Below are 19,303 nucleotides of genomic sequence, written 5' to 3' on the forward strand. Positions count from 1 at the left end.
TGTCCTTATCTCAACCTACAAACCTTCTGTTATATTTTCTCTCCCCTGTCCAGCTGAGGGCAGAAGTGATAGAGCAGCATTGGTGGGCACATGGCATCCAGTCAGGGTCAACCCTCTACATTATATTTATTTATTCATTCAACATAGCAGTACTTAATGGTTCATTTCAGTTTAAAAAGTTGATTCAAGCACTGCACTGAAAAAAATCGTTAATAATCCTGTTTTAACTTGTAGTCTTACCTGCATTAAAGATGAAAAGGCTTTCTTTTCTCCTACAGTCTCTAGTGCTTTGTAGGTTGCACACAAATAAAGAAGTTTAACTTCATCTTTTGTGGATGAGCTGAATTTGCTAAAAATCCATTTAAAGATCTTCTCAGCCTCATAGCTCAGAGAAGCACAAAGAAGGCCAAGACAGCAAGCTCCTTCCTGTCTCAGTTCTTGAAGCAATTTGCTACTGTATTTTGGGGGAGAAAAAAGAAACATGCAATCTCCAGACATGAGAGCAGAACAGAAGAAACCATGAACAAATTAAAACATTTTCTAAAGCAGAAAAATATATGCACGAATCAAGCTGCTTCTCTCCTACTTAATGGCAGCAGTGAGGAAGCTAAAATAAAAATTAATAATCGGAAAAATTCTATGAAATATTATTTCTATGGAATAAATAAACTTGAATAAAAGTATGCAATAAACAGGCCGCTCTACTTGCAACACACTATCCAAGAAAGAAAATTCTTAACATACAGCTGACTTTGGGTAATAACACTAAACTAAACACCAGAAAGCCCCCCCACACCTGAGTTCTCTCTACATATGCTCTTAGCTGGATGTAAATGAATTAGATCAGGTTGTAAAAAACTTAAGTTCAATTTGCAAGCTAAACAACCACAGCAGCACACGACTACACCAAGGTGATTAAACATAGCTGAGACAGACTCCATATTACCTACAACATAAAAGCCACACTTGTGCATTCAAATTCTCTCTATGTCAAGTGCACTCTAGATAGTTTAGCAGTATTGTTGATGGGCCTACGAGGGTCTTCACTCTCCTCCAGTCCCATCCTCTTGTCAGTGTCACACCCATGCAAAATTAGTGAATGCATTTCTTTCAACCTTTCCCCCCTCCATTCCATTTCTATACTGAAATCCAAACCTAACACTGTCATTATTTTTCCTCTTTAAAGACTTCAAACTGCTTAGTTTTCCAGCTTACCTTTCATTGAGTACATCGTGAATGGCAGTCAGGATATTATCCAGTTGTTTAACTAGTACCTGTAAGATACATAAAAGGCACAAGCATAATGGTACAGTAACTTCTGCAAACTAGGTCCTGTTTACAACCACATTAAAAACACCACTACCAATTCTGTTTGCTAATAGAATGCTATTATGCTTTCCATGGCCACTGCAGACTGCGATGAACTATATTAAGCAATACTGCAATATTATCCTACATGTTATATTTCATATTTATTTACAGTAGCCACAAAAATACACTGGCAGCCTGCTATCAAGATTTGTTCTAAGTTTAGTTTCTGCTGATAACATTACATCACAAATGTAAGACTCACCATACAGCTCATCAGTAGCATCTACCGAAGACCTAGTCTCCTATGCTAATAGTGAATTGCATCAGCAGAATATTTAATACAATCTGAAGTATTAAAATTTCTTCTTAGGCAATCCTGACTTGCAGAGAAATGGATTATTATTTTGGGGGATGAAACATTATTGATGAACCACTGCTTCCCAGTAAACAGAACCAGAAATACTTGTTTTCCTAATATGCACTAAAAAAATTAGTGAGTTGAGTTGCAAAATAATGCATTAGCTGCAACTGTATAAGCTATTTACAAGAAGTTTTCTCAATGAGTTAATAAAAAGGTTTTTCCTCTTATCTTTAGAAAGTTATTAATCTTTAACACAGTGAATGTTATCTAGTTTTTGTTGTTAAGTTTTGAGCAACATCACTCTTTTGGGGGTGGGAATAAGGGAAAGAGGACCACATGCTTGGCCCCTCAGAACTCACAAGGACATTTTAAAAATGTGCTGGTATCTGCAAAAGAGGCTACAAAAGAGACAGGAGAAGGCATCTATACAATTTAGAAGCTGCAGCACGATGCCATTATATGTCAATGCCACTGCCTAGTGACTTTTACTACTTTACCTTTGTCGAACACACATTTCAACCCTAAGAACGAAGAGAACTCTGTTAAACTACACTTAATAGTGTCAAGAACTGCAGGAGCTACTGCTAGGTTAAACACTGTCCATTATAAAGTTTTAGGCTTGACATCATGGATATCACTTGACATCTGATCTTGTTCTCATTAGCGAGCTGGGAGAAGTTTAAAGAAAAGTTTCTCAGTGACAAACTTTTAACATTCTGACCACTAACAAGTACAAAGTTTGCCACCAAGTTAGATATTAGAATGGCAATTCCAATACATTCTGAGATACCAACAAACCTAAATAAAATGCAGTTACAAAAATAACTGGAGAAAAAACGCATTGAGAATAATGGAAGTAATAAACCACCCTACAGAATAATTCTGGAAAGCGTTTACTCCCCAAACCCTTTTATTAACAAGGGTTTTGTTTGAGGAAAGCTGAAGTAGTAGCTAAGCTTGCACATGGTCTGCTTATACCGAGGTGCACAGAATAGAAAAGTCTCAATGTTTAAGTGTCACGCCTTTTGGAAAAGAGCACAATTACCACTGGTTAATTAATATATAATGAGAGAATGAACCAACTTCTTATAAATATGGATAGACACATAACCCACAACTGAAATATCACAGCACTGCCTGTAAATGAGTGTCAGGGTATTAAACCACCACTTCCTGCTTTTTCAATACTTGGAGAACTCCTAAGCTCTCCAAAACAGTGGGAGAGATGTGTCAGACAAAATACTCTTAATACTTCACTTGAAAATAAGTAGTATTAAAAAGGTATACCCACAGTGGGATAGGCCCCCCTACCCCAGTCCTTAAGAAACACTTGAGGATATTAGACAGTTCAACAACCCATTAAAAAACCCGAAGATGTAATGAAAACAAAGACATACTTTGTTCTCTTCCCATAAATGGGAATCCACATACAAAGGTGTTTAGCTAGAAAGCTGAGTAACTCTAAGATATGCTGATATTTATACAGTCTTGTGAACAGCTCATTTTTAATTTAAAATACAGAAACAGTTCTTGAACAAGACAACAACATGTTTTACTTCCTTTTTCCTCTATTTCCTTGCTGAAGGATCCAGAGGATATTGCTAAGACCAGGGAAACAAAAACCCACATGCATGCCATATTTATTCCTACAGCTCACACATTCAGTAGTTTGCTTTAAGGCAATACATCATAAGTAATCAAGCAATAAAAAAATTCCTGAATGGCAGAAAAAGGACAGGCAATCCAGGAATACACTTTCCCTTCACACAGAAGGAAATTCCTTGTATGTAAGATATTCCTTGCAGATATATCCCAATACTCAGATTTTTAAAAAGACAGTTTTATAAAACGAGAAATACTCTGGTGCTATGGAAAAAGTAAAAATTACTAACCAGTTTGTTTTCTGGTTGCTGAATGAATTCTTTCAATTGCTTTACAGTAGCCAGTCTTCGGTCTCTGTCGTCTTCCCGAGTAATCCTCCGAAGAAGATTTGACAGTCGAGACTCATCAGAATAAGACAACGATCGCTCTGAAAAAAAGAAAAGGCAATTATTTCTTTTCTCTACAGCATTTGATCAATAATATCTGTATTGGCTGAAATGTGTATTTGTGGACTCAATAAGTCATAACAGTAATTTGAGAAAAAAGTGAAAAAAAATCCTGATTTGTTTGAAAGCTGACATGAGGAAAATGAAATGTAAAATGTAATTTAACTACCAAAATATTTCATTTCTTCCAGTGGACAGCCCAGTACCTGGGTAGAACTCATTCAGAACTAAGCAGAACTGTTTTACTTCTACACAAAAACCTGGATTTAGTTCCCTTCTACATAAATTGAACTAAAAAAAGGGGTGTGTTAAGGTTAAATCAGACTTCTGACTGAATATATAAACAAAAATAATTCAACAAATACTTCAAGTAAACCTGGTGGAAAAAAAAAGCTGCTTCTTGTAGCAAAGAACCAGATTTAAGCTCAAGCAACTACCAAGAAACAAGATTTTCTCTATCATTTTGGCACAAGAAGAAAAATTATGAGTAGTCCTCTGATAGCTAGCAGGGTTCTGCTTTGAAAAGGAAGAGAGATATACTTTTCCTCTATTGAAGAACAAAAGTATACACTGTGCAGAGGTACAGCGGCTATTGATTAAAGTGGATCATAATACAGGAGAATTAGCATCTTCCCAAGAAAACATTTAATTTAAGTTGACCAATAGCACTATTGATACCAGTGAAGGTCACAACTCAGTTTACCTGATTTAGGTACAAATTACAATGAATTCATATGAAGAATTCATTTCCTTCACTTGCAGAAAGTAAACAAAGTTTCTTTTGAAAAGTTTAACATTAGATGTCTCATGGTGATGAAAATTAGAGGATTTGTGGAATCCTCACGGAATGATGAGGTTTTCTTAGTCACCATGACTCTTATAAGAACACCCAAGACAACTACAGACAGCTTTTTTCTCTGGTATGTTACATATCAGTCACCTGATGGGAGCAGCCATAAAGGCAACCTGGTTATAATGGGAAGGTTGTAATGGAAAAATACTGACAGAAGATGTGTACCAGCCTGTGAACTGCTAGGCTGAGAACCCAGCCTGGGAACCTCGAGCATTCCTGAAGGGCAGCTGGGTACCTAAGAACCTGAGACAACCCAAGATACCTTTGATAAGTGCAAAACCAAGAAACTGCAACAACAAACTTATTGTCTGGAAAGGTGAAAAATAGACTGTAACAGTGGAAAACATCCTGGGAAAGCTATTGGCTGCTCCAGCAGGAAAAACTGACTGGGAAAGCAAACATTGGTCAGAAAATAGAAGACAGCATCATCTATTGGCTGTTCCAGATGGAAAACAGTTGTTAGTAAAAGCTACTGGTGGCTCCAGGTGGTTGCATCCTACGCTCCCTTACATCTCTAACAATATAAAAATAACTTGCTTTCTACCCAAAATGGAGCTTCTCTATGAAAGCTCCCCCTGCAAAGAGACTTGGCTACGTGAGACCTCCTGGACAGATCGGACCTCACTGGGGACACCTGACTGACTGCAGGCTCCAAGACGCAGATCATCTTTGAAGTGGGACTTTGTCTGCCATCAGTTGGCCCCACTCCTGGGAGAAGTTTGGCAAGTGCTGTACCAGTAACATTTTGAATAGTATATACAGGTGTGCATATAAGTAATTAATCAGAAGTACATACTTGCTTTACTAGTGGTAATTTGTAGTAACTTGTAATAAAGAAATGCAAGAAACAAAAACCTTCGTGTCCTTGTGTATCACAGAATCCTATGAACCCACCCACAGGCCAGTAACTCTTATAGATCATGACATCACCTACAGGAGAGCATGTCTTCCGTATTACAGTCATGAAGAATATTCTCAACCTTATTTTCATGTCTTTATTTTTTTGAATTTTAAGAGAGTATGAATACAATAGGCTTTGATAATCTGTTTCTTGCCAGACATCAGTTTAAGTAATTAATTTTGAAGATAGCTGAAATTCTGAAGGATTAGGCAGGCTTAGCAAACATTAAAATAGCAATAAGAGTCTGAAGGATCAAATCTACGTTTTGTTCCTAGCTAGCACAATACACAAGACATGTTGAGATGTTATCTGACAGGCATGAAGAGGACTTGTTTTAACATGTTACTGATTTTACAAAAGATTAAAGCATACATGTCCATTTTGGAAGAATTAAGATTCTTTTCCCTTGCTTTATGTGGAAACCACAGCCTTTAGTAGTGGACAAAAAGTCACATATCTGGTGAGAAACATACAAGGAATCATGATCAGCAAAGACACCTTCTGAAGCATTATCTGAGGTCTTCCTGGGTGATGGTGTCAGGCTAATAACTACAATCCCTGCTAGATGATCACTTGCATCTGAAGATCTCTTTGTATTTCTGCCCAGAGTTGAGCTAGCAGCTGTAGTCCAAGGCTTGCCTGCCAATGGTCAATACATAGCCAAACTTCAGAAAGATGGACCTAGCGCAATTACCCACCCAAAAAATTTGATCAGCCCTAGAGAAGAAAGAAAAGGACTACTAGGAAGAATGCAGCCTGCCTGGGGGTGTACCACATTTACCATTTTCTTTAAAACCTGGGCAGTAGTAGAAGGTCACCAGATCAGGGAAAAAAAAAAATTTTTGCAAGTTCAAATGGACTAGTTTGGAAACAAAACATACACAAAGAAGAATGAAATTTATTTTAAAGCTTGGTTACAATGGAAATTAACACAGACTACGGTACACAAAATAAAAAGTGCAACTGCTATTCATGAATAATTCCACATGAAAACTCTTCTGCTAGGAAAGTACTGCATTCTACATTACTGAATGTATCTTGAAAGCTTAAGCTGAACCAAATCTACACACATTTATTTCACTATTAGACTGTCTACATACAAAGCCTCTCAAAACAGCAATTTGAATCTGTCCTTGAATAATTCAATGCATTGGCCACCCCATAATACAGTCCTTTCCAAGACAACAGATGTGCCTCATGAGAAAAAGTCTGTTCTACAATATTCCTACAGCTGCACTCTACCAACAATAACCCAGACAAGGAACGCACAGTACACATCACTTCTCTTCCGTTGCTCCCAATTTGCACTGATCTCTGCCACTCAGCAAGCACATGGGAAGCTACACCAGCACAGCTGGGTTGGGTCACTAGATACTGCTCTTGAAGGGCAAACCAGGATGCAGTGGTTTGGAAAACACTGAAAATTATAAAAAGTTATTTAGTAAAAATAAAGGTATTCTAGATCTTTGCAAGGTCCCTAAAAAAGTCCCCCCTGCTTTCCCAAAAAATGCTGGTTGACTCTTCAGTGTTAGATGAAAAGTCAACAGTAAGTATAAGCCTTGAATTAATTAAATCCACAACTTGCAACTTTTTAGTGTTGTCTTCTCTGTGTCTATCTTTTTGCTTGTAATCTCTTCATGGAAAACTGTAGTTTATTTTGAAATACGGTTGTGCTGTTTACGTACAAAAAAAAAATATCCTAAAACCATAACTGTATAAATAAAACTACCACCACCAAGGTTACTGGTATGAGACATACATTTAACTGCTGCTAGAACAAGACGTACTGTTCCAAACTCTATACTAAAAGCAGCTTTGGTTTTATTCAGTTAATATCTGATGAACACTGGCATTACTCCCTGAGAGAGTAAGTGTAGCTGTCTGTTGAGCCATAATCATAACGTAAAAATAATTTAAAAAAAAAAAGAATAAACTAATCAAGAGCATGACTGAAACTATACTAATCAAAGCACTAGTTAGTGAACTCTTGTATGACTTCCACTCTGCAAAAAATCAGCAAGGTCTCAGCCACATGCTAACTCACTCACAGAAGACAACGGTTTTAAAAATTGCTTAATGCACACACTAATAGACAAGAAAATATATAAGAATTTAAAAAATAAGATCCTGTTGCAACACAATCCCACTGTATTTTGAAGAAGATATGAAAAATCAAAATGACTTGCTGAAACCTACAATCACAAAGACAGCCCAGTTAAAAAGGAGAAACTCTTGAAATCTGACATCTAGAGGACAGAATACACACAGAAGCATACAAGTCATAGGCAGCAACTTCAGTCATCTGAAATTACAGTCCCTAACATTTTAAGGATTAAAGAGGTGCTCACGTACCTAAGAGAACAGTCTGAATTTTTCTGCCAGTACTAACAATAAATTCACACACAAGCCCACTACCAGGATTATTTACAGAGTTCTCTGTTAGACAATTCTCTATTTCCTCTACATAGACATAATTTAAAACACTAAAAGGACTGTATAATTTTTATATCAAGACACCAGAATGGGACTATAAAGTTTGAGTTTAACCCATTCCAAAGATCAGGCTTTTGCAACAGTCATGTCACCACTTCCACCACAAAGCACACTGAACTTCCTTCTTCCACCTTTTGCCACCTCTGAAATATAAATCCCCGAGGAGAAACACCGTGTCCTCGTATGTTTATAATGTGCCTGGCATAAAGCAGCCACAGTTTTCATCACTGGCTCAACTACCACTTGTACTAAATGATGCAATAAATGACAGCACTTAGTCATAACAAAGTTTCTATTTTCATTCAAAAGTCCTTGGAATAACATTCTTTTTAAAAAAAAACTATGAGTTAAACCCAGATAGTGGGAAAAGTTAAGACTTCTTTCTCAAAAACACATGTCCAGCATTCTTGCAGCCTCTTGCAACTCCAGCTTTCCTCTCGCTGCATCTCCCAAGACCTTACCCATATTCTTATGATGCCTCCAGACCCTCCCTGGCCTCTAATCCTCAGCTGAGCAAGAGGGAGCATGAATTGTGGCTGATTCAGGAGTTCACATCTACTGACTAATCAGCTGGTATTATGTGATGACTAGTTGACCTGCAGGCCAGTGAGAACAGATAACAGTTGAGCTCACTGTTGCAGGTTTTCCCTCACTAGGGACTCGTTAATTAACAACCTTTTACTCAGGCATCAATTTTCAACAAATCTAAGAGCAAATTCTCCTTCTTGGAGCCCTTGATCTCTTTGCCAAATTTGGCTAACCTGAATAAGGGTTCAAAAGCTATTTAAAGGAAATTGAAAGATTGACAGCATAAGCCATATAGTCAAGAGATCTGCCTAACCTATGGAGGAACTCTCAATGGAGGGAACAGTATAAATACAAGATGACAGTTTCCATCAACATCATCTAATCATGTATCATAAAAAAAAAATCAAATCTATATAGATTGCCTAATCATAGCAAACTTTTCATATTCTGAACACAAGAGAGGTTGCCAAAAGAGATCCTCTTTTCCTGAAAATCTGTGGTATCCTTACCCTGTGATTTCCTCATGTCTTTTGTGGCTAAAGCACGATTCCCATGCGGAACACTGGTAAAATCAGGATTGGTCACATTGTTAACTCTCAGCTCTTGCCCCAACGACTTCCGACCATAAGTATTTTCCCCAGATCCTCCATTGACACTGTAGCCACCTGTGGAAAAAACAATGTGAGATTAAGACAGGCTATCAGACCATATATTTAGTAACATAGTATGTTATGAGTTATTCAATTCATATGCAAATTAGTAGCCCTATCCTCTACCACCTTCTTTAGCTTCCTTTTTCACTTTCACATGCAAAAATGTTTTGCTATGCCCTGTAAGTTTCCAGGTCACATATTCAGAATCTCATCAGTCTTCTTTTGAAGCCTATGAAAAAAATCTCTATTACAGTGAAGTTTAACATCGATTTTGTTGCATTTGGGGTTTTCTTATTACTTTTGACCCTGTATTTTACAAGGCCCTTCATGTCAAACTGCTAGTACACATGGCTAGATACATTCACTTGCTCCTTGATTATGCACATCAAATTTCCACTGTTTTTGTTATAAATCTACCACACAGGCTCAGTAAAATGGCAAAAAAAAAGGGAGAAATATAAATAATCTGTGGCTTTTAAAAATATGTACAGATTGAACAGCTCTCCCTAAATATACAACAGTCAGTATTTTCACACACTAATACTGACATTATCTTAAATTAAACTCAATCCTACGTTCTCCCACTTGAGATACACACGGTACCTCTTTGTTAACAATACAAAATGGAAATAAAAGTGTCATTTTGAGTAATTCAATTGTTTTTACTCCTAGATCCACAAGAATTTACATACTCAAAAGTTGAAACTAAAGATTTTTCCAGTTTGTGACACCGCTTTGATGGGCAGGTTCTTCATCTGCAGTAGTGTGGAGAAGTGAAACTGTCCCGAGCCTGCCCAATACTTCACTCAGTGTATCAGAGCTCACTTTCGAGGCAGCTGTGCAGGCAGCTTTCTAAAGTGCCTTCTGCCTGAGACAGGGAAGAATCAACTAATAAAATTAAACCCAGAAAAACGAAAGATATGCAAGATTTCTTTCAGAAAAGGTATTTCCACAATTCCACCTGCACTAGTGTATAAAAGAAAGCCTGGGGAGAAGGAGAGGTGGCTCTCCATAAAAAGAGGCAGCTTACCAAGACTACAGGATGATAAAAAGATAAGTTCAAACATCAGGTGAATCTGGACCTTACTAGATGTAAAGAATGTCATCTTGAAGGCAAAGCTTTTGATAAAAAGAAGCTGTGAACTACCAGTAAAAGTTTGTGTATTTCTATACACATGGGACTACCCAACCATTACAGAAAATCCTGTGCAAAGTCTCAGTTCTAATTAGTTAATTACAATTACAGTAAAGATAATTCGTGTATACTTGGATTTACAACATTAAATACAATTTTTAAAAACAAACTAGCATGTATGCCACCTTAACGTTATCTTGTCGTAACAAAGCAACACTGTCCTATGAAAGAAATTACTTCTAACAGCAATAATTTTATTTATGACTAAACAGAAGTGTATCACTAAAATTCAAAGCAACAAAGAAATTAGTTTAACCAAAGATATCAGAGATCATGTACTCCGACCACAAACATCAGCTATCAAAACCAGACATACTACCATATACTGTTGGAGTTCTTGGAAGTTATTTCATACTTTCCCACTAGCACACAAAATATCCCAGCTTTTTTGGTTGTCTGCAAAGGCATGTAGTATTTACTACAGCGTATCTGACATTATTTTAAATGAATAAACACAAACCTGTATTCTCCCACTTGACAGACAGACAGTACATCTTTGGTAACAATATGAAACAAATTGTCATTTAGAGTAATTAAAAAACAGCAGGGCAATCAGTGTTTTTTGGCAATAAGGCTGTAAATACTACGTTATAACTCTCTTCAGTTATCTCCTGGCCTGAAAAGTTTTTTAAAATCCTAATATATACAAATTCTATTCATTTCTCTTTAAGTGTTAAATCTGAGACCAAGTAAGAATATGATCAGCTATGTCACTGTTATTAATTTTAGCATAAATATGTAGATACCATGACATACAAATACTAGTGCAGTATCTTTTTAGCAGTAAGGACCCTGAGCGCATCCTAGTTATAAACCAAAAGAGAGGGAAGTGTTGCAGTAAGGGAGAACATCTCATTTATAAGTAAAAACCCAAGAGTCTTCTATTTAATTTTAAAAACTTAATCTTCCAACTCCCCTGTCTTGTTTTATAAAATAAAGAAGAGAAAACAAAGGGGGGGCATCTAATTGCAGTCTTCCACTAGTTAACGTGAAGGGTTATTTAAAAAAAAAAAAAAAAAAAAGGACAGCCAGACTAATCTTACAGATGCAGAGCAAAAGGACAGGAGTCAACATTCATAAGTTGAGCAAGGGAAATTCAAAGTGGATATGAGAAAACAATTATTACTAGGAGAGTGGTAAAGCACTAAACAGGCTGCTAAGGGAGGCTGCAGAACCTCCCATCCTTGGAGGTTCTCAACCTAAACAACTTCCAGAAATTATCAAGTTGGAAGTCATTTTTATTATCAACACCAGAAACTGGGGGGGGGCGCAGGGAGGCATGTGGAATATTTTCTCAGGGATTCTAGGTACTTATGACATATGGCTATCCAGGATAGAAAAGTTAGAAATTCTTAAAATGAAAATTCCATGCTGGCAGACTCCAACAGATTAATTGAAAATAATTTAATTAGTAAACAAAGAAACTATTCTGCACCTGTAAGCTTGCAAATTTCTCCAAAAACTAGAACTAGAGACACTTGGAATTTGGTTTTGTAGTACAGAATACCCTAATCATCTCTTTTCAAGTCACACCTGAACAAAATAGCATGGTTAAAGTGCTGAGCTAGCAGAGACATGCCCTGTAAGATAAAGTACTTGAGGGAGAGTTGCATTTTTCTTTTCAAATGGCACTTTCCCAGCAACTTCACAAACTACCTTACTGAATTTGTCTGAAATTTACTATTTCACTATGCTGCCAATACATTCTTTAAATACTAGCACACTTCAAAGTATAAGAATAACCTACCATGCTAGTCTATGTGAAACACAGTAAAACTCTCCATGTTAGTAGACACACTGCCAAACATACTCACTTTCTAAGCAGTTTTGCTGTTAAAATTAACAAATCTTAAGGTTCTCAAGGTATGCAGATAAACATATACCTGTTTCATACTCCTGCCTCCTAGTAACAGTACCTACTACTTATAAAAAAAATAAATTTGCATCAGTACACCCAGCTGTAACTTCCCCTAACATGTAGCAAGTCTTTACAGACAGTTACAGGGCAGAGAAGTAGGGGGTGTGTGAATGCTTTTTAGGTTCCTGAACAAAAACTCCCACACTAATATTCCTGTGAGATTTTTTTGAGTCTGGCCTGCCTGAAGAAAATTTACATAGTCTAAAAAGTGACTCTGCAAGTAAAAACCCTCCTATGTGATACCTGTATTTGGCAATCAAAAAAAAAAAAAAAAGAAATCAGAATACAGATTTCTTTTCCATAAAGATGAAAAAGATACGATTCTGAATTTTTAGCTATCTTCTACAGAAAGTAGAAAATTCTCAAATAAACCCATAAAATTGTATGAACCATACATCACATGATTTAGATTAAGTCAGACTGAGGCACATAGAAGTACAAATCCTCATTAATGACAAAATATAGATTTGATTCCCAAAGATTCCAGTTAGCTGCAGTAAAGCTGCAATAGGTAATATATCAGATTAGTAGCCCATTTAATCAGGCAGTCCATTTTCAATACCAGAAGCACCAGACAGTATTCAGGAAGAAGTTACAACTTGCAGACCAGACACATCCAGAATACTATTCTTTAGAAAAACATGCTTATTCTGTTAATGCATTAAGTCTTCTCTTACATTCTTCTCCTAATGCAACTGCATATTTTTCTCACTATTCATATCAACCACAACATTTCTTTGACCCCTGATAAATCTCTCAACACAGTGATATTGTGGCAATGAGTTGTATCAGTTCACTGCCTTTTTTTCGAAAAGGAAAAAAAAATTCTCTACCATTTCAAGTTTACTGCCTTTCTCTGAATGTCCCCTCACAATTTTACACATGAAACAGCAATCTGTATACCTTTTTCTTCATTCTGTATGTCAGTGTGGACTCTGATATCATCGTGTCTTTGTCGAGACACCACAGCTGAATTTGAGGGTTGTAATCCATAGGAGGCAGAACTGCCCCGATCTCTGGATGAAGAGTATTTTAAATTGTCCTGGTCAGCTGATGCACTGTCAGTTCTATAAAGAGAAAAATATTTTTTTTATGCAGGGATATAACAGGAGTGGGATTCACATTCACTTATAAATGCAACATATTTAAATGACAATCCCAAATGTATTTTCCTGTGTCAAAAAAGTTGTACATCTAACCTGCTTCTTAAAAAGTGACCTTAAATTCAGGTTGGGATTAGAAACATGCAAAGCAAATGCATTCTAGTGTGCCAGTGCCTCTTCTCAGGATGTTCTCAAGTCTCTTTTCAGTTGGATGCCTATATAAGGAGAAATTACTTCCCAGAAGTGAAAATAAAATACAACTAGGTGTATACCACAGCTAGGCAATACAGTGTCTACCATTTGTGAAAGACATTACTAATCCACACATGAACATTTATGTAATATGTTATGGGTCTTACTGAGCAATGTAAACCCACTTATTAGATGGAGGTGTTACTAGCATGTAGCTGATACTCAATAGAGGAATCGCATATTAAGTTTTTGCAAAACAAAAATTGCAAAACAAGAAAACAGCCTTTACCGTGGAAAAACCTGGAATGTAAATTAAGAGCTGTTATCCTTTAGAATAAATGTTTGCAGATAAAAAGCGAGTTAAAAAATCCGCATTGTTTAAGCCACTCTCATATCAGAAAACTGATTTACAGCCCAGAATAAACTTTTAAGGAAAAAGGTGAAAATTATGAAATCAGCTCTTCTCACTGGACATACTAAATGATTTCATTTTTAAGAATACAGTAACTTTAACATACTGAACTTGTGCACACAAGACTTCAGCACCTAAATTCAACCAATCACCTTAAATGCATTCTTACAAGCAATCCTGGAAGCTTTACATTAAAACCAGTAAAACAATACCCATCCAAAACAAAAATCAGCAGAATTTTGTTCAACTCAAGTATATGTCGAATCACACTATTCAAATTACTTACAGAGGGCTTTTCCTAAGCAAACTCTAAAGATCTACTATTTTTATTTTAAGGTTTGGATAGTTCATTTGATTATTTAACAAAAAGCAGGACAGATCATTCCTTTCCATTCCTGTAAATTAGCTACAATTTGCATAAGGATAAACACCACATGTTCTTGGGAAAAAGTCTTTAATTTTTACTTTTCAAGAGAACACTGCAATTAGAACCAGGAGACAAATTCACGAAAAAGGAGTTATATACATCTCAAGGCCAAAGGGGAAAAACACAGCTAAAATTTTTGAAAAGCAGCTGTTACTTAAGCTGTCCTGAAGGCTTGCTATTTTCAAATATAGCTCATCCTCAGTACAACTGGAAGAGTAATACCATGAGAGTTGATATTTGCAAAAACAACTGTAACTAAAGAACCCCCACACACATGATTTATTCTCTTGAGGATGTTAAGAGACAATATACTATCAATTTGGAACAGGGTCCGAAAGCAGAAAATTGTGCTTTTACCCTATTCTCACAGTGAAAGGTTGACACTAGGTTTGCTTGGCAGATATTATTCCCTTTTGCTCTCTAAGCAAATTCACCTTTAGATATACACTATAAGACTCTTCTCCTCATTCAGTATTCACTGCGGCATCACATCTACTGCTTTGTTGAGCACTTGCTTGGACTATTTTATAAAATAGGCTATGCAACTCAAGAGGCAAAGCTTTACTAAAAGTCTTTGCTCATGACAGTCAACTAGGATTGTAGAAATACTTACACAGCTGGACCTTCATCATTCACCTAAGTTATGTTGAACAAGTTCTGCACTGTACCTTCAAATAGTATGAACTTTAAATATGCCGACACCATGTGCAAATTTTCCAGTCAGCTACAGAGCCCCCAGATTTTCTCCCTGCCCTAAAACCTCAGGAGACTTTCAGCTGACTTTGAGGAACAGCAGTTTAGTACAGAGGATTCAAATTATTTTAGCCTTTCAATGAAACAGACTGACAAATTTTCAATTGGTAAATTTAAGTACTGTTGGGTTCTTAACAGCGTACCTCCCCGAAGAGCATTGCTTTTTTTAAGGTGATGTGCTATAGACTGTATCATCTCCAATTGTCAAGCATTAAGTCTGAAATTCTTAAGTCTGAAAGCAAGCTGATTAAATGTACAATTTTTAAGACTGTTCTGCATATCCCAATCAGCTGAAGGACTACACGTGTTCTCAGCTAACCTCACTTCCCGCAGCACAGCCTTTGAATGTTTTGTAAAATTTTCCATTGTGGTAAAATACATAAGCCTATTGTTTCCCTGGGAAAAACCACACACTCGCTTTGTTCTGTCTTTGGGAACGGCTTTCTGCAAGCTAACTTGTTCACACTTTATCACCCAACTAAAAGGTGAGCACAATTTTATTAAAAATATGTAATTGTTCTCGTATGTATCAATTTAAGAAACAATAGTTCCCACTGAAAACATTGTTCCCACTACAACAAATGTGTAGCTTAGATATCCAGCACTTTCTGCCCATTCTTCACGAGGCAGAGAAAAAAAACGCATCATAGGAAGATACTGTTTCCAGACAACTAGGTTCTGTAACCCAACTGGCTGCTATGGTCCATATTGCTTTGAAGGAGGATTTTGAACTGAAAGAAGCTTGCAATAAGATTCACACTAGAAGCAGAGCCCACCATCTCATGTGCCTGTGCATTTCTAGCTGTTCTGTGATGCACACCATTTCTCACGTGGGAAGCAAATTTAAGAATTGTACTGTAGGCTCCTGCATCAGCACTCTAGGAGTCTGTAGCGTGGGCTCATGAAGACCTGGGTATGCAACCCCAATACCTGTCACCCACACCTGTGCTCGCTTACCGAGGAACCCAGATGCCTGGGTGACATAGGACACTGCTGTGCAAACTCACAGCGAAGCACTGTCTGCGTAAGCAGGAAGAGACATTTAATTTCCGAATCTGTTTCTGAAAAATACCGTTTTTCCTGTCAGTAATGTACTCATGACTTTGAAAGACGACCACTTAGAACTCAAAACGCAGCCACTCTATGGACAGGTACTTGCCAAAGTCTTACAAATAATTACTTTTTGCACCTCCCTCCAGCCCTTTACGGTACACTGCAGTCATTCCACCAGGCAATGGGAAGAACTGTACTCCGGGCTACCTCGACTCATGCCCGCATATCAGGAGGGCACTTTCCCTCCCATGGCAGTATTTCCACTTTAATTGCACTGTGCCAAACAGATGTAGGTTACATGACAGACGTAATGCTTAGCGTCATCTTTCAAAAGAAGTCTATGCAACAACAAATTTATCAGTTACATACACTGACATTGCCAGACCTGAACAAACGTTGTATACTAATAAAATCACAATATACAATGTTAGCAACAGATAAGCAGAAGTACAAATACAAATGTGATATTAGACAAAGTTGGAATGGGAAATTGCAAGGATGAACATGACTACGATTATCTTACAATGTAGCTTCAAAAGCATATTTGCCACTTTATGAGACACTACTCTGTTTTATTTCCACCTGAAAAGCTCATTGATGGAGACTAAGCAAAGTACTTCAAGAGCTCCAATGACAGTTGTCATCTGTGCCTGGTTCTGGATGGAAGACTACCTGTTTACCACTGTCCTGGTTTCGGCTGGGATAGAGTTAATTTTCTTTCTAGTAGCTGGTATAGTGTTATGTTTTGGATTTAGCATGAGAAGAATGTTGGTAACACACTGATGTTTTCAGTTGTTTCTAAGTAGTGTTTAGACTAAGTCAAGGATTTCTCAGCTTCTCATGCCCAGCCAGCAAGAAGGCTGGAGGGGCACAAGAGGTTGGGAGGGGACACAGCCAGGACAGCCGAGCCAAAGTGGCCAAAGGGGTATTCCATACCATGTGATGTATATAAACTGGGGGGAGTTGGCCTAGGGGGGGATTGCTGCTCGGGAACTAACTGGGCATCAGTCAGCGAGTGGTGAGCAATTGCATTGTGCATCACTTGTTTAGTATGTTCCAATCCTTTTATTATTGTCATTATTATAATTATTATTTTCTTCCTTTCTGTTCTATTTAATTATTCTTATCTCAACCCATGAGTTTTATTTTTTTTCCCCAATTCTCACCCCCATCTCACTGGGGTGGGGGGAAGTGAGCAAGCAGCTGCGGGGTGCTTAGTTGCTGGCTGGGGTTAAACCACAACAACCACCAGCACCAATTTCCTGCATACACTGTTATAGCAACATCATTTATACAGAAGAGATTGCATTCAGTTTTCTGCAGGGTGATTGTTAACCTGCCTTTATCCATCAGAAAAAGAAAATAGTTCACCCACCTAAATAAGCAGAAATTGCCACTAGTTCCCCCTAAATAAAGCAGACACTTAATTTTTTCTCCAAGGACATACAAAAGGAAAGCTAGACTTTTCCAAAAATAAGTGCATATCTCATTCCATCAAAAGTATCAGCATGATTTGACTAGCTAATTTGTATGACTAAGAAAGCATGGCTGAGAACAACTGGCTTTTTCAAAAAAAACCCACAAAAACCAACTTTTTAACTAGAAAAAAGAAAAATAGGTCAATCAAAAATATATCATGTTTCTTTAGTTATATGGAAGCCTTAAGAATTTTTGTCCAAGAAACTTGTTACAACAATCTGGTGTATACTATTCATTATCTGTAGCTCCTTCGGAACAACCCTGCCATATGGATATTATTTTGAGACAAAAATCACTTAATTATTCTATTTGATTTTATTTTCAAGTACAGGATCTACAGGGAGGATTTATGCTGAGACAACTCTACTGTATGAGTTGTATTATTGTTCAAGTCAGTCAATTTTACTAGCTGCTTTGTTCTATTTGCCAAGTTTATTTGCTATAATGCAGATAAATTCATTACTTAAAGTCTTTATCAATAAAACATTTAGAACTTAGGAGTCACTGTATCCATTCAAATCAACAGCTTCCCACCAAGTTTCTGACCTTTCCAACCCTTCTTCCACTGGCATGCAGAGCTATGACAGCCGCCTTTTGCCATGCTCTTTTATCATCACTTGGTTCATCTTGCCAAGCCCAAGGCTGGCTGAGCCCACCCCAAAGCCTACTTTTGTTTCTACTCCTGCATTGAGAGAGCACAACGAGAGTGTAAGTGGCCATGTTTTCTACTAGTGAAATAACAATGAAATAACTATTTTCCTACTGCAATTCTGCCATCTCCACTGCTGGACAGCTACCTGCACAGTAGCTTTTCAAATCACTTCTTGATTCTGCATCACTCCCTTCTTACACAGTAGCTCACCAATTTCCTTCTGTACTGTGATGGACATTAGGAGAGAATGTCAGGGAAATGTATTACATATACGCATCCTGTCCTTATTTTTCCACAGGCATCTTTTGATAGCCCTTTTTGGATACAGGATATTATGCTAGCTAAATCACTGGTCTGATCTAGTATGGCTATTGCTGTATGGAAGACTATCTGCTCTCCAAGTTCCTTTTGCTTCCCACTGACACACTTTCATCTTCTTTCATCTTTCTCACCTCTCATTCTCCTCTATCTTCACATTAAAAACAAAGGCTTTCACATTACAAACTTAGGCTCCCCCATTTTACCAAAAAACAAAAAAGCTCTTTGATCTCACACCTTCCCAACCTTACCAGCATATTCAATGCACACAGATGTGAAAGGAGATCAAGAATTACTTGTTGCCAGTTCAGAGCTGAATGCATTCCTGTTCAGCATCTCACACACACAGTCCACTGAATCTTTTCCCAAGGTTTCCATTGACCTCTTCACAATGGCACCTCACAACTGATACTGCATTTTGTTCTCTAAGCTGCCTTCAACATCACAGACTATGTTTCTCTCTCTCTCCCCCCGTGTGTACATATCTATCTATCTCACACTTTGTGCTCTCCTCTCTCTCAACTATTCCTGAAGAGATGGAAAAGCCTTACCAACTTTCATCCTACATGACTCCACCCATTCTCAGGTAATTTCAGCAACATCCTCAAACATCTCTATGTTATCAACTTTCAGATCTCTCAGTTACACACCTC

The 19,303-nt window shown here is 37.4% G+C and overlaps 1 protein-coding gene across 1 annotated transcript in view; it reads right to left on the reverse strand.

Annotated features, from left to right (window-relative positions):
* The window catches only part of SMG1 (SMG1 phosphatidylinositol 3-kinase-related kinase), a 75,509-nt gene that overhangs the window by 46,207 nt on the left and 9,999 nt on the right, over positions 1–19,303 (reverse strand). The window contains exons 3-7 of the mRNA XM_010570561.1: positions 13,165–13,328; positions 9,005–9,160; positions 3,565–3,701; positions 1,216–1,274; positions 241–454 (exon numbers count right to left, since the gene is read on the reverse strand). Of these exons, the coding sequence (XP_010568863.1) occupies positions 241–454; positions 1,216–1,274; positions 3,565–3,701; positions 9,005–9,160; positions 13,165–13,328 (730 nt within the window). The remainder of the gene's footprint in view (positions 1–240; positions 455–1,215; positions 1,275–3,564; positions 3,702–9,004; positions 9,161–13,164; positions 13,329–19,303) is intronic.

The sequence above is a fragment of the Haliaeetus leucocephalus genome, unplaced genomic scaffold (genome assembly GCF_000737465.1).
Source record: "Haliaeetus leucocephalus isolate CR32 unplaced genomic scaffold, Haliaeetus_leucocephalus-4.0 Scaffold295, whole genome shotgun sequence".
Lineage (NCBI taxonomy): Eukaryota > Metazoa > Chordata > Aves > Accipitriformes > Accipitridae > Haliaeetus > Haliaeetus leucocephalus.